The sequence below is a fragment of the Heterodontus francisci genome, chromosome 42, assembly GCF_036365525.1.
Source record: "Heterodontus francisci isolate sHetFra1 chromosome 42, sHetFra1.hap1, whole genome shotgun sequence".
NCBI classification, from domain to species: domain Eukaryota; kingdom Metazoa; phylum Chordata; class Chondrichthyes; order Heterodontiformes; family Heterodontidae; genus Heterodontus; species Heterodontus francisci.
In genome coordinates, this window is record NC_090412.1 from 22,678,197 (window position 1) to 22,693,282 (window position 15,086).

Sequence of the window (15,086 nt, forward strand, 5' to 3'; positions counted from 1 at the left end):
CAATGGCATTAACATCGCTGAATCTCCCAACATCGTGGGAGTCATCATTGACCAAAGGACCAGCCACATAAAAACTGTGGCAACAAGGGAAGGTCAGAATCTGGGTATTCTGCAATGAGTGACTCACCTACTGACTCCCCAAAGCCTGTCCACCATCTACAAGGCACAAGTCAGGAGTGTGATGGAATACTCTCCACTTGCCTGGATGAGTGCATCTCCAACAATACTCAAGAAGCCCAACACCATCCAGGACAAACCAGCCCATTTGATTTGCACCCTATCCACCACCTTCAACATTCACTCACTCCACCACTGGCGCACAGTGGCTGCAGTGTGTATGTACCATCTACAGGATGCACTGCAGCAGCTCACCAAGGCATTTACAGCAGCACCTCCCAAACCAGCGACCTCTTCCACCTAGAAGAACAAGGGCTGTTGGTGCATGGGAACACCGCAACTTGCAAGTTCCTGCTCAACTTACACACCAACCTGACTTGAAAATATATCGCCGTTCCTTTATGCTTGCTAGGTCAAAATCTTGAAATTCCTTACCTTTCAGCACTGTGGGTGTATCTTCACTACATGGACTGCAGTAGTTCAAGAAGGTGGCTCATCACCACTTTCTCAAAGGCAATTAGGAATGAAAAATAAATGCTGACTTTCCCAGTAATGCCCACATCCCATGAATAAATAAAAAAGGCATGGCTGCTCAGGCTATCCAAAATTAAAATACAAGGGTGATCCATATTATAATACAATAATTTACAGTGTTGATCTTACCTTGCACTGGAAATCTGCTCCTTCTAACCTCATGCAGCCAGAGCCAAGAGTAATTTCCCCATTTTCATCCTCTTCAATAATGGCAAAACAGTTTCCATTTGTTCTGCATGATAAAAATAAAGGAATTCGTAAAACTTGACCTGAAATATCAGTTAAGCTGTTTGAGATATTGATAGCAGTTTAAAACTCTTGCCGGTAGCAGGGAAAGTAAGAATTTTGATTTATACAGTGTCTGCGATGGGGGAAAGAAACCACACGTACAGGATTCCTAATCATCACATCTCAAAGGATCTCTGAGGTCATTTTTGTGCGTTCCCTTCTCTTAGGATGGTTTGTGGCCCAGGGCAGAAAACTCCACCAGCATGGAGGATGCGATCTGCTGAAGAACTTAAATTAAATTTCATTAACTGACAACTGCAACAAAAATGTTGATAATTTCATAATACTACACCCTTTTCCATATTCCTATCCATGCATGACAAAACAAATCAATTGTATTCATCTCATCCCAACTTCCATGACAGTTTCCTCCAATTCTTTTAAGAGAAACAAAAAAAACTACAAAATAACAAGTTTATTGCAACCATAAAGATGTTTCATTATGGTTGTAAAATGTCTAATCAAAGTAAACATCGCCTATGCTACTCAGTAGGTACTCCACACCTCACACTATTAAGTATTGTGAATCATATCCCCTTTCGTCTTCAATATATGCATGTCGTAGCTCTAAAAATTCTGCAGCTGGGATGTTAGTGTAATCACTTGAACAAGCTACATAATAAAGCTATTTATGTGACATTACATACAATGATAGCAGGACAAATGTACAGTTCAACTCTTTATCACGTACTCACATCTTGAGGTAAACTGATCCAGTAAACCAACAATGAGACACACCTATACTACACATAGCACAACACACAGCAGGAGAGAGTGGTTAAGATTTTAATCATCAACTTTTGATGGTAGAATGGAAATTTCAGCAAGCAAAGGTACACCAGTCCTAAAACAATTAAACCTAGCAAAAACTTGGATTTAAATAGTAACCATCCAGCCCAGAATGGACAACGTGCAGTAGAAGAAATAGGGAAGGTGAGTGACGGCATGGTTAAACAGGAAGGTTTTTTGGAGGATTTCGAAAGGTGAAAACAGATGTAGCAAGGAGGGAAACTTAGTGAGATCATTCTAGATTTTACAGCTCTAACTGCAGAAAGCTCCGTCACCAATGGTGGAATGGAAGCTGGCCAGAATCAGAAGAGAGGGTGTGTACCATGATACTATAATGAAAGTAGGATATGTTCCACAAGGGAGCTGTAGAATGAAGATGAGATATGTAATCATGACACCAAGTCTTTGCTCTACAACATTTTTTTTTAACTAAACCTAAACAATTAAAAGGTGTAGCAGCAATGGCATCCAGATGACCTTGTTGCTATCATTGTAAAGGAAATACTCCCCAGAACACATGCAGTGGCTGGCCTGCTATGCATGGAACACCGTCTCAACACAATCTGCAGACAACAACCAAAACAAAAGCACCTTAAGCAAAAGTTAGGGATATAAACTATATTTGCTACTGCTTTAAGTTAAAATAATAAACATCATTCTGCATTACTTAAAAGAATTTCATTGCCACCAGAATAGACACCATAACTTCAGACTGAAAAACCTGTTCTATAAAAAAGCTAAAACTGGCAGGTGACAACAGAAACATTCAAAACCAACTACTGAAGTGAGATAGCAGGAATACATTGTCAGCTCAATCGAAGCTGTGCCGAGGGAACCACAGACCAAAGCTACACAAGTCATTAAAACATGTGGCTACCAGGATTGCACCTATGAGCTTAAAGTGTAATTGCTCCACTTTTTTCCCCATTTGATTAACACTGCACAGCTTTTCGCTACTCTAAACAGAGGGAAGACATTCCAACTACACTTTTAAATGTATGAAGTAATGGACTTAATGCTGGTGGACTGCAATATTCTAACTTTAATCTGTCCTGGCTGAACATTAATAATAAAACAAAAGGATAAAAGTCTTAAAGGAGCAATGCACTTGTACACACTATTGATGCTCGTGCCAAATACACCTTTCGTACTGCTTCACTTTACAGCTTTTGTATGTGAAAACTATTCAGTATGCCTTTCTCACACAGCTGATGGACAGTGCAGTCACTCACTTGCATGTATTGTTTCCTTCTTCAGTTGCACAGTGACCAGAACAGTAACAATGAAGTCTTGGCTCTGCATCTTCAGGCGCTACTGTAGCACCATTTGCCTTCATGCCTGTTCCCATCAGCATGCTGTCAGGATTCTGACCTTTATTAGGAAAGAATAAAAATTGTTATAAGGGTATTGCAATATTGTAATGGTTAAATCGATTAGTAAGATTTTACTTATATTAAAAGTTGTCCCCACAGCTGCTGCCATGCTTCCTTCAGTCAGGAAGTTAGCATGGCACAGACTCACAAAGCCTCCACTGTTGCTACCCATGCTGGTTGCACTAGAGCATTTTCACATTAGAGTTGCTAAATAAGTGGAAGTTGTTCTTATTAAATAAAAGGCTCAATGCCACTTACATCTTGTAAAACACTACCACTTACCATAAGTCACGGCATATAAGACGACCCCATTTTTCCTGCCCCAAAAAACGTGTTTTATTTTGCATATATTCAGAGTATAAGCTGACCCCCTTTTCAGCCACGACATGCTATACTCGCATTAGTAGTCAGCCTCAATTTTTCCTCCCACAAATGCATGTTTTACTTATCTTATAACTCGGCTGTGTGGCGGAAATGCGCAGGAGTTTAAGACATGTCCACACAGAGCAGATCACGCATGGTGAACGACAAAGAGAAATGGGTCCTCCAGCAAAACGAATGAAGCATGAAGCTGGTTTCAAGCTAAAAGTTGTAACATTTGCTAACTCATCACGTAACTGTGCTGCAGCAAGGGAATTCCATGTTAGTGAAAAACTAGTGTGAGAATGGAAGGAGGAGGAATCCGCCCTGAAGATGACGCCCAAGACCAAATGCGCCATGAGAACAGGGACCAGTCACTGGCCAGATCACGAGAACGAAAATGTCCAGTGTTACAGTAGAAGAGCAAGATTGCTTAGAGACTACCAAAAGACCTCGATGTCAAAATTACCAGTTTCCAGCAATTCATCATCAGACAACGGCAAAAACACAAGTACCCATTATGCCACATTGGCAACATGGATGAAATGTCCATGAATTTCGATATGCCCAGCAACCAAACTGTGGAGTAGAAAAGTTTGAAAACAGTTTTAGTGAAAGACTCACGGTGGTACTACCCTGCATGGCCAATGGAACGAAGTTAAAGCCTATGGTAATTTTCAGACATAAACCATGCCGAACATAGTTCTCTGCAGGTGTTTTTGTGCATGTCCATGACAATGGTTGGATGGGTGAAGATGGAGTGAAGTTTCTTTTTCATTCGTTCATGGGATGTGGGTGTCGCTGGCTTGACCAGTATTTATTGCCCATCCCTAATTGCCCTTGAACTGAGTGGCTTGCCAGGCCATTTCAGAGGACATTTAAGAGTCAACCACATTGCTGTGGGTCTGGAGTCACAAGTAGAACAGACCAGATAAGGACAGCAGATTTCCTTCCCTAAAGGACATTACTGAACCAGATGGGTTTTTACAACAATTGACAATGGCTTCATGGTCACCATTAGACTAGCTTTTTTTATTCCAGATTTATTAATTGAATGCAAATTTCAACATCTGCCGTGATAGGATGCGAACCCAAGTTATGGATCAATAATAAGTGGAATAGGTGTCCCGGTGGCCTACGTAAAGAATGCAGTTTATTAGTGTGGGACATGTTCAGATCCTATATAAATGATGAGATCAAGGGGTGCCTGTGAAGAAATAACACCCACATTGCAGTCAGACAAGGGCGGGTCTAATGTCCATAATTCAACCTTTGGATGTGTGCCTCAACAAGCCATTCAAGGATCATGTTCGTGCCGAATGGAATAGGTGGATGGTTGACGGAGAAAAAACCTCCACAGCGTAGAAACATGCGCACTGCTCTGCTTGATGTTTTGTGTGATTTTGTCATCAAATCGTGGGATGCTTTTAGTGCACATAGTCATCACATCGTACAAAAAATGTAGAATGTCAAATTCAATGGATGGAGAGGAAGATGATTTGTTGTGGAAGGATGATTATAAAACTGAAAGCGCCACATCTGATCCAGAGTGGCATCCTTACGATGACGCCATAGTCAAAGCGACTCAGATGAATTTGATGAACTCTTTGTATTGGATGCCGAAGACGATGAATTTGACGGGTTTTAAAATGCTTTGATTGTGGTTAAAGGTATCTTTGTAGAATTAATTTATTCAATAAACCATGCCACATTAATTGAATATGAATTACCAGTATTACTTTCTTTTCACATTTCAAAATGGCAACCACCCACACCCACAACGGGTGGATCACATTTGAAACTCAGGGTCTAAGTCGACACACGTTTTTGGAACGATATCTGAAGGCTTCAAAGGTCGACTTATATGCTGCGATCTACGGTATATCCTAGACTCAAGTACTGGTGGTTACAAGTCGATCACTAGTGGTGTAGTATCTTGAGGTTTAAGTTATGAAGAGAGGTTGGATAGGCTTGGGTTGTTTTCGCTGCAGCAGAGAAGACTCAGGGGTGACCTGATCGAGGTGTACAAGATTATGAGGGGTAAGGACAGGGTGGATAGGGAGCAGCTGTTCCCCTTAGTTGAAGGGTCAGTTACTAGGGGACACAAGTTTAAGGTGAGGGGCAGGAGTTTTAAGGGGGATTTGAGGAAGCACTTTTTTACCCAGAGGGTGGTGACGGTCTGGAATGCACTGCCTGGGAGGATGGTAGAGGCGGGTTGCCTCACATCCTTTAAAAAGTACCTGGATGAGCACTTGGCACGTCATAACATTCAAGGCTATGGGCCAAGTGCTGGCAAATGGGATTAGGTAGACAGGTCAGGTGTCTTTACTGCATCGGTGCAGACTCGATGGGCTGAAGGGCCTCTTCTGCACTGTATTATTCTGTGGTTCTGTTATGAGCTCAGTGCAGGCCACAAGAAACTTGATGAACATCATCAAATTATACAGGTTGATGTGACGTTTTCCTGTAATACATTGACATCAATACATTAAATAAGCACCTGGTAGCAACTAAACAAGCAACCCAGAAGTCATGAGTTCAAATCCTTGACAAGTTAGGAAACGGAATTCAATAATTTGTGGGCTGATAGAGAAAATGACCATGCTGGTTGACTCTTAATGTCTTCAAAGTAATTAGGGATGAGCAATGAATACTGCCGGTGTCATTCAAAGAACAAATATATAAAAAAGCCAAGTGATAAGAATAAAAAGAATGGTTCAATTGCTTCCACTATATTAGGCTTTTTTCCAAGTTCCAAACACAAACATTCTTAAGCACAAAGACATAAGACTTCAATTATTAGCTTTCTGAAGTATTCAAAACAGCTTTTGAAATATTATATATGAGGATCAGACACACACAATTTGTAAGTTTACACACGCCAATAAATTTCATTTATTCAATGGAACATATCAGAGCACAGCTTTCTGAAGTTCTTGAAATTACTGCATGAGGTTCAGAAACTGCACATATGTGGTCTCAACATTCTGGGCTATTGAGAGGCAGGACACAGGACAAGTTAATCATGAAGTAAATGCTTCCTTTCATTGTTAAATCTGAACTATGTTAGAATAACCACTTCCTATCGGGCTCTCAGTCAGAGCCAAAAATCAAGAAAGTTCAGGCCTTCCAAATCTACAACAATACTGGAGGTGATGTGGCTGTATCTATCTCCATTTTGGGGATGATAACTGGATGAGCACTTTAAAACAGCAATCAGCCGTAAATCTTTTCAAGGGCAGCATTTACTTTTCATGCAATGAATCATCACCCATATTGGAATGAGATGATTCAAAAAATGTATATTGATTGTTTTGTGAGTTACCAATATTAATGTTGCTGCCATGACTTGTTAAACAGAGTTAAGCTACTTCCTGCCCTGGTTGGAATAAGTGGAGCTTGAATCTCCTGTTGGCTGAGATCAGATTGCCTGGTCATGCAGTAAATTAGGGATAATGCAGAGAGATTTAAGAAAGCTTCCAATATTCCTAGAGTATGACTTATATGGGTCTGAACCAACTGGGGACAGATATGGGGACATACCTTCCCCATCTATTCCAGTTGGTTGACCTATCAAAAAACGATTCAGTCACATTAAAGCTCCAAGGCTTGTCTGACACAGGTCCTGGCCTCTGCGTGGCTTCCTGGTCTATAATGTGACCATTTTTGTGCTGGTAAATTATTTTATGAAGCATCAGTTGCTGTTTGTCAATCAACATAAAGTGATTTGACTGTAAATTCCTGAATATGTTGAAAGATCCTCTAGAATTCCAATAAAAATATTAAAAAAGATATCTAAACTACTTCAGAGGTAATGTCTGTTTATTCAAGAATATAAGAACTTGGAGCAGCAGCAGGCCATACGGCCCCTCGAGCCAGCTCCGTCATTCAATATGATCATGGCTGATATTCTACCTCAACTCCACCTTCCCACAGGAAAAGCTGTAACGGAACAATATCTTTAGGAAGAGATGCTTCAGGTACAGATTAGGCACATTCCAACAAGGGTAAAAGGTAAGGGAAACAAAAACTGGGATCCTTGGACGACGAGGGAGACAGAGATTACGATGAAACAAAAACAAAGGTGCATGATGCATGTCAGGGGAATTCTTCAAGTGAGAATCAGGCCACATACATTAAGTTGAGAGCGGAGGTGAAGAGGAAAATAAGACTGGCAAAGATATAATATGAGAATAGAATGGCAGTTAACATTAAAGGGAACCCAAAAATCTTCTACCTCCATGTAAATAGTGAGCGGGTAGTAAGAGGTGGAGGGACAAAGAGCGTAACATATGCTTAGAGGCGCAGGGCAAGGCTGGAATACTTAATGAGTACTTTGTATCGGTGTTTACTAAAGAGGAGGAATCTGACAAAATATTGGTAGAAGCAAAGAGAGTAGAGGCAATGTATAGGGTAAAAATTGAGAGGGAGGTGGTACCGAAAAGACTGGCAATGCTTAGGGTAGATAAGTCACCCAGTGCGAATGGCTTGCATCCCAGTTTGCTCAAGAAAGTGGGCTGGAAATAACAGAAGGGCTTGCCATAATCTTCCAATCTCCCCTAGATACAGGGGAAGTGCCAGAGGATTGGAGTGTGACAAATGTGACACCCTTATTCAAGAAAGGGTGTAAGGACAGTCCGAGCAACTACAGGCCAGTTAGTTTAATATCAGTGGCGGGTCAGGTTTTAAATACAATAATAAGGGGGAAGAAAATCAACACACACTTGGAGAAGTTTGAGTTAATTTAGGAAAGCCAACACACATTTGTAAAAGGGAGGCCATGCTTGACTAATCCAATTGAATTTTTTGATGATGTAACAGAGAAGGTTGATAAAGGGAATGCAGTAGATGTTGGCTACATGGATTTTAAGAAAGCGTTGGAGAAAGTACCACATCAAGGCTGGTTAACAAAATTGAGGCTCATGAAATAAGAGGATCAGTGTCCACAGAAAAACAGAATTATTACAGCACAGGAGGCGGCGATTTGGCCCATTGTGTCTGCAACAGCTTTCAGAATGAGCAATTCACCTAATGCCATTCCCCTGCCTTCTCCCTGTAATCCTGAATATGCTTCCTTTTTAGATAACAGTCTAATTCCCTTTTGAATCCCTTGATTGAACCTGCCTGCACCACGCTCTCAGGCAGTGCATTCCAGACCTTAACCACTCGCTGCGTGAAAAAGCTTTTCCTCATGTCACTTTTGCCAATTACTTTAAGTCTGCGCCTTCTCGCTTTCGATCCTTTCATGAGTGGGAACAGTTTTCTCCCTATCCACTCTGTCCAGACCCCTCATGATTTTGAATACCTCTATCAAATCACCTCCAAGTCTTCTCTTCTCTAAGGAAAACAGTTCCAACTTCTCCAATCTATATTCATAACTGAAGTTCCTCATCCCTGGAACTATTCTCGTAAATCTTTCCTGCACTCTCTCCTATGCTTTCACTTCTTTCCTTAAGTGTGCCTCCCAGAACTGGACGCAATACTCTAGCAGAGGCCAAACTAGTGTCTTACACAAGTTCAACATAACCTCCTTGCTCTTGTACTCTATGCTCCTATTAATAAAGCCTAGGATACTGTATGCTTTATTAACCTCTCTCTCAACATGTCCTACTATCTTAAATGACTTACGTAAATATAAACCCAGGTCCAATTGGATAAAAAAATTGGCTTAGGACAGAAAACAGCGAGTCGTGGCAAATGGTTGTTTTCAGACTGGAGGATGGTAGACAGTGGTGTTCTCCAAGTGTCAGTGCTAAGCCTACTGCTTTTTTGTTATACATAAATGATTTGGATCTTGGAACACAGAGTAGAATTTCAAAATTTGCCGATGACACCAAACTTGGAAGAGTGGCAAACAGTGAGGATGATCTGAATCACCTGCAACAGGACATAGATAGGCTACCAGATTGGGCAGACAGGTGGCAGATGGAATTTAATACTGACAAGTGTGAGGTGATGCATTTTGGCAGAAGGAATAGGGAGAGGCAATATATACTTAATGGCACAGTTCTAAAGATTGTGTAAGAACAGAGGGACCTGGGGGCGCAGGTGCATTGACCTTTGAAGGTGGCAGGACATATTAAGAGACTGGTTCGCAAAGAATATGAGATCTTGGGCTTCATATATAGAGACATTGAGTACAAATGCTGAACCTTTATAAAGTTCTGGTTAGACCCCAACTGGAGTATTACATCCACTTCTGGTAACCACACTTTAGGAAGGATGTGAGGGTCCCTGAGAGTGCACAGAGGAGATTTATCAGAATGGTTCCAGGGATGGGGGATTTTGGTTACAAAGTTAGGTTGGAAAAGCTGGGGTTGTCCTCCCTGGAGCAAAGAAGATTGAGGGGAAATTTAATAGAGGTGTACAAGATTATGACAAGCTTAGACAAGTTAGACAAGGAAAAACAGTTCCCAATAACTAATGGTACAAGGACTAGGGGACACAGAATTAAGGTTTTGGGCAAGAAAAGCAGGGGGAATGTGTGGAAGAATTTTTGTTATGCAGTGGACAGTAATGACCAGGAACTTGCTGTCCACAAGGGTGGAGGAAGCAGAGACAATTAATGATTTCAAAAGGAAATTGGATGGCCACTTGAAGGAAATAAACTTGCAGGGCTAAAGGGATCGAGCGGGCGAGTGGGACTGACTGGATTGTTCCATGGAGAGCTAGCATGGACTTGATGGGCCAAATGGCCTCCTTCTGTGCCATTAATGACTCTGACTCTAAGGCAATTCCTCCTAATTCAGATCAAAATGGATATTACACAATAGGCAAGCATTTTGAAGCAAACCTAAACAATTTCTCATCAGCCTGGTAATCAATATGAATTACTTGGGTGGCTTGAAAGTGGGGGTGGGGGGGGGAAAACTTGCCTCACTGTGTGGTAAATTGCCAATTACATCTGGTGTACTATCTCCCCTTTGTAAAATGTTATGGCGTAAACAATCCAATGCCAAGATGCCTTGTGTCATCAGGTGTGGAGACACAAAACTGCAACTAGCCAGCAGAGCTCAGCAGGTGAAGACGTGAGCATCCAGTGCAGTAAGCCATGGGAGATGTGGCCCATGTGTGTAGTTAAGTTAGGGGACCCTTCATAACGTGATTGAAAGAAAGACTTACATTTATGTAACACCTTTCATGACTTCAGGATGCCCCAAAGTGTTCTACAACCAAGAAGTACTTTGAAGTGTATACACTGCTGCAATACAGGGAACACGGCACCCAATTTGCACACTACAGCGTCTCACAAATGGAATAAGATCACAAGAAATAGGAGCAGGAGTAGGCTATTCAGTCCCTCAAGGGGAAACATCCTCTCAGCACCTAGCCTGTTAAGCCCCCTCAGAATCTTATATGTTCAATAAGATCACCTCTTATTCTTCTAAATTCCAATGAGTATAGATCCAACCTGCTCAACCTTTCCTCATAAGACAACCCCTTCATCTCAGAAATCAGCCTAGTAACCCCTCTTGGAACTGATTCCAATGCAAGTATATCCCTCCTTAAGTAAGGAGACCAAAACAGTACACAGTACTCTAGATGTGATCTCACCAGTGCCCTATACTCCAAGTCCCTTGCAATAAAGGCCAACATTCCATTTGCCTTCCTAATTACTGCTGTACCTGCATACTAACCTTTTGTGATTCATGTACAAGGACACCCAGATCCCTCTGCAGGCAGCATTCTGCAGTCTCTCTCCATGTAAATAATATTCCGCTTTTCTATTCTTCCTGCCAAAGTGGACAACCTCACATTTTCCCACATTATACTCCATCTGCCAAATTTCTGCCCACTCACATTTAACCTATCAATATCTCTTTGCAGACACTTTTTTATTCCTTGCAACTTGCTTTCCTACCTATCTTTGTATCATCTGCAAATTTGGCTCCCTTCATCCAAGTGAGAAAGCCAGGAGAACTTCCCTGCTCTTCTTCGAGTAGGGTCATGGATCTTTAGCATCTAGCTGAATCTTTAATGTCCACCTGAGAGGGCAAACAAAGCAAGGGAATACACAATAAACGGGAGGATATTGAGAGGGGTAGAAGAAGTGAGAGACCTTGGAGTGCATGTCCACAGGTCCCTGAAGGTGGCAGGACAGGTAGATAGAATGAAGGCGGCATATGGAATGCTTTCCTTTATTGGCCGAGGTATAGAATACAAAAGCAGGGGTGTAATGCTGGAATTGTATAAAACGCTGGTTAGGTCACAGCTGGAGTATTGTGTACAGTTCTGGTCACCACATTACAGAAAGGACATAATTGCTTTGGAGAGCGATTTACAAGAATGTTGCCAGGGTTTGAAAGTTGCAGCTACGAGGAAAGATTGAAGCAGCTAGGGTTGTTTTCCTTAGAACAGAGGAGGCTGAGGGGTGACTTAATTGAGGTGTACAAAATTATGAGGGGCCTAGATAAAGTAGCCAGGAAGGACCTGTTTCCCCTAGCGGAGAGGTCAGTTACTAGGGAGCACAGATTTAAGGTGATGGGTAGAAGGATTAGACGAGACATGAGGAAAAACTTTTTCACCCAGAGGGTGGTGGGTGTCTGGAATTCACTGCCAGGAAATGTGGTGGAGGAAGAAACACTCAACTCATTTAAAAGGTACCTGGACATGCACCTGAAGTGCTGTAACCTGCGAGGCTACGAACCAGGTGCTGGAAGGTGGGATTAGATTGGGCGGTTAGTTTTTTGGCCAGCACAGATACCTTGGGCTGAATGGCCTCCTTCTGTGCCGTAATTTTTCTACGGTTCTATGGCAGACAGGGCAGGACCTTGGTTTAAAGCCTCCTCTGAAAGATGGCTCCTTCAACAGTACAGCACTCCCGCAGTGCTACATTGGAGTGCCAGCCGTGATTATATGCTTAAATCTCTGAAGTGGGACTTGAACCCATGACCTTCTGACTAAAGAGCTACCAATGAGTCAAGCGTGATTGAGTGTTTGACCGATGCCCTAGTCACCGTGCTCCCATTTGGAATGGGTGCTTTGAGAAACTACAAAAAAAACTTAGATTGAAGGTGACCCATTCTTTCCCATGTTATTTTGGAATTCACTAGCCAAATTGTTCAAGATGACTTATGTTTAAGAAGTATTTAAGTGAGATGACCTTGCAATACTTGGGCGCAGGTTCTGGCATCACAAGTCACCACACGGCATCAAATATCACACAGGACAACTTCAGCACCATAAACAAGCGTCGTCTCCAAACAGAATTGTATATTTGTCTTGAGAGCTTGCCAATGAAGCAAAGAAACGAAGGAAATCTCACCATAAACAGCAGCTGTAGCTTCAATTGAAAAAAAATCCAAATGCAATGGTCTGCTTAGTAGTCACATAAAAAGATTTAAAAAAAGAAATATTTCATGGCACAGGATGATGCCGGAGTCCACAGCATCATCCTGTCGCTTGTACATAATATTTTAACAGTATTTGCCCCTCGACAGAGGAAAAATATTTTTCAACTGCCACATATCTTTAGTACCACAAAATTGAGAGTAAGACAAAATTAATCAAAACACAAAGTTACAAACTGATTTGAAATGGAAAGTGTGTTTTTTTTTAAGGAGAACTGAATGCAGATGGTATGGGCTGTGTGAAATTATGGTGATTCATTAACAAGTTAAAATTCGTATGATCGTATGTATGTACAGATTCTGTACAAGAAGCTATTAATTCCAGCATGACATATATAATAATAAACTGCATTTCCCTCAGAGTAACTTGGCTGAACTGCTGGCATATCTCATTTTTAATTAAACTCCTGACAGGCAGATCTGGACCTACTAATGATACCACCTCAGCAGAGTCATTGAACCCATTCATCTGGCAAGCACCAACTATACAGACATCCCTGTTCAACATGCAGAAGCACAATGTTAACAATGTACAAGTGGTCCTTTATCACCATCAGAGCCTGTCATGCCGGTTCACACATGGTCAGTGAAGCACACAATCACAGACCTGATCAGAGAATTATCTTCGGTTTTTGGTTGCCTGCCAACATTTTTGGCAGCCCAAAAAAATGCACTGGGGAACAGCCCCAGTAGAACTCCAACAGAAACAGACAATTATTAACATTAATTTGTCAGAGAAGCACCATTGTTGGTTTGCAGTAGAGAAAAGAAGATGCACGTTATCTTTGTAATCCAGGATCATCCCGGATTGCAGCGAGCAGTTTTAGCAGACGAGAGTTGGACCCACTAGTGCTTTGTGTGGTCCAGCCAGATCTGGTGGTGCATGGCTAAACCAGTTGTCTGCCGTGTCCTTTCAAGTCGGTGTCGATTGGACTTAAGGGGGCAGAGATGAGGGCCATATTAGGAGGATGCCTGGTTTTACTGGGGACCAGGGCATCAAATGTGGAGATCAGGGTGCGGTTGAGCAAATCAGTAGCTGTGGACATGTTTTGGCCAACAGAGGACCAAAGGCTAGTCATTTGGGATTCTGAAGGTGCAGTAATAAGTGAATTGGGGGACGGTTTTCTCCAGTGGTGGATATAGGAGGTAGGGTTGCGGCTGGAAAAGGTATATGGCTGGAGTGATGTAAGTGTTCAGAGATAGCTTTATCTGTGATTGATACAATGGAGCTAGTGTTATGGCACGACCGCTTAAGACAAAGCCCCCAATCAAAATATATGATGCTGATTGCGGTGGGAGCAACGCACTGTCAATTCAGTCAGTCACTCCACAGGTCGCATACATATATCTTTAAGCATTCCCAAAACAAAGAAAGCAGCAGCCAAACTGAACAATCTAATAACTCCTGGATGAGGTGAACCAAACCAGGTATCTTGAGATATTAACAAATTAACTGTTTATTAGTAAAACAAAAAAATCTTAAAAAGTACTAAGATAAACCAATATCTAAAAATCGAAATAATAGTAAAATCCTTGCAGATTTACGTTCCTGCCGAAATGGAATCTTCCCAATGTAGAAACAGTCCAAGGTTGCTTGAAGTCTTCGCAGTTGTCCGATGGGAAAAGGTTCTTCAACAGTAGGACAGTCAGTAGCCTAGTTCAGCAGTTGTCTTGCTCTTCTTCTTTCCAGCGATGAACACAGGAATAATTTGCTACCACTTTCAAAAGAATCAATCTGGCTTGACTTTTCAGAATTTTGAGAGAGAATAACAAATAGGGTTTAAATAGACTGAGGGGAGAGCGCTCCTATTTCCTTCACGTGCCAGAACAGTCTTTGACCCAACTGTCTCTCCAAAGCCAGGTTTTTCAAAAGTCAAATGCAACATTGCATGTCCTGTTCTCTGTCTCTAAATGGTTGTATCCAAGGCAACCAAGAAGCACCTCTCGGGAACTCCTGAAGCTGGCTTGTTCTCCTTCTCTGTATGGTTGTATCCAGGGCAACTAAGATGCACTTACACTTGGTAACTTCTGAGGCTTGCTGCCTTAGAGAAGTACTGATCTCTTACAGCCTTAAAGGCACACCGCATATTCCCCCTCAAAAAAGGATTATGACACTAGCAAGACCACATGAGATGGCAAGGTCAAACAGGTGGCTGTGAATATAGTTGGCAAGTTTACATAGAGGGAGAGATTTAGGGAGGGTAAGAGTGCAGTTAACTCAGAGGAGAGAGAGCATGAAGTGTTAAGATGAAGGAATGAACTCAGAGTAAACACA

At 41.8% G+C, this 15,086-nt stretch overlaps 1 protein-coding gene across 2 annotated transcripts in view; it reads right to left on the reverse strand.

Moving 5' to 3' along the window:
* bmpr1aa (bone morphogenetic protein receptor, type IAa) overlaps positions 1 to 15,086 on the reverse strand; it is a 279,113-nt gene that overhangs the window by 54,909 nt on the left and 209,118 nt on the right. For both annotated transcript variants that reach the window (XM_068020209.1, XM_068020208.1), the window contains 2 exons: positions 2,961 to 3,099; positions 781 to 883 (listed from right to left, as the gene is read on the reverse strand). In XM_068020209.1, the coding sequence (XP_067876310.1) occupies positions 781 to 883; positions 2,961 to 3,099 (242 nt within the window). The remainder of the gene's footprint in view (positions 1 to 780; positions 884 to 2,960; positions 3,100 to 15,086) is intronic.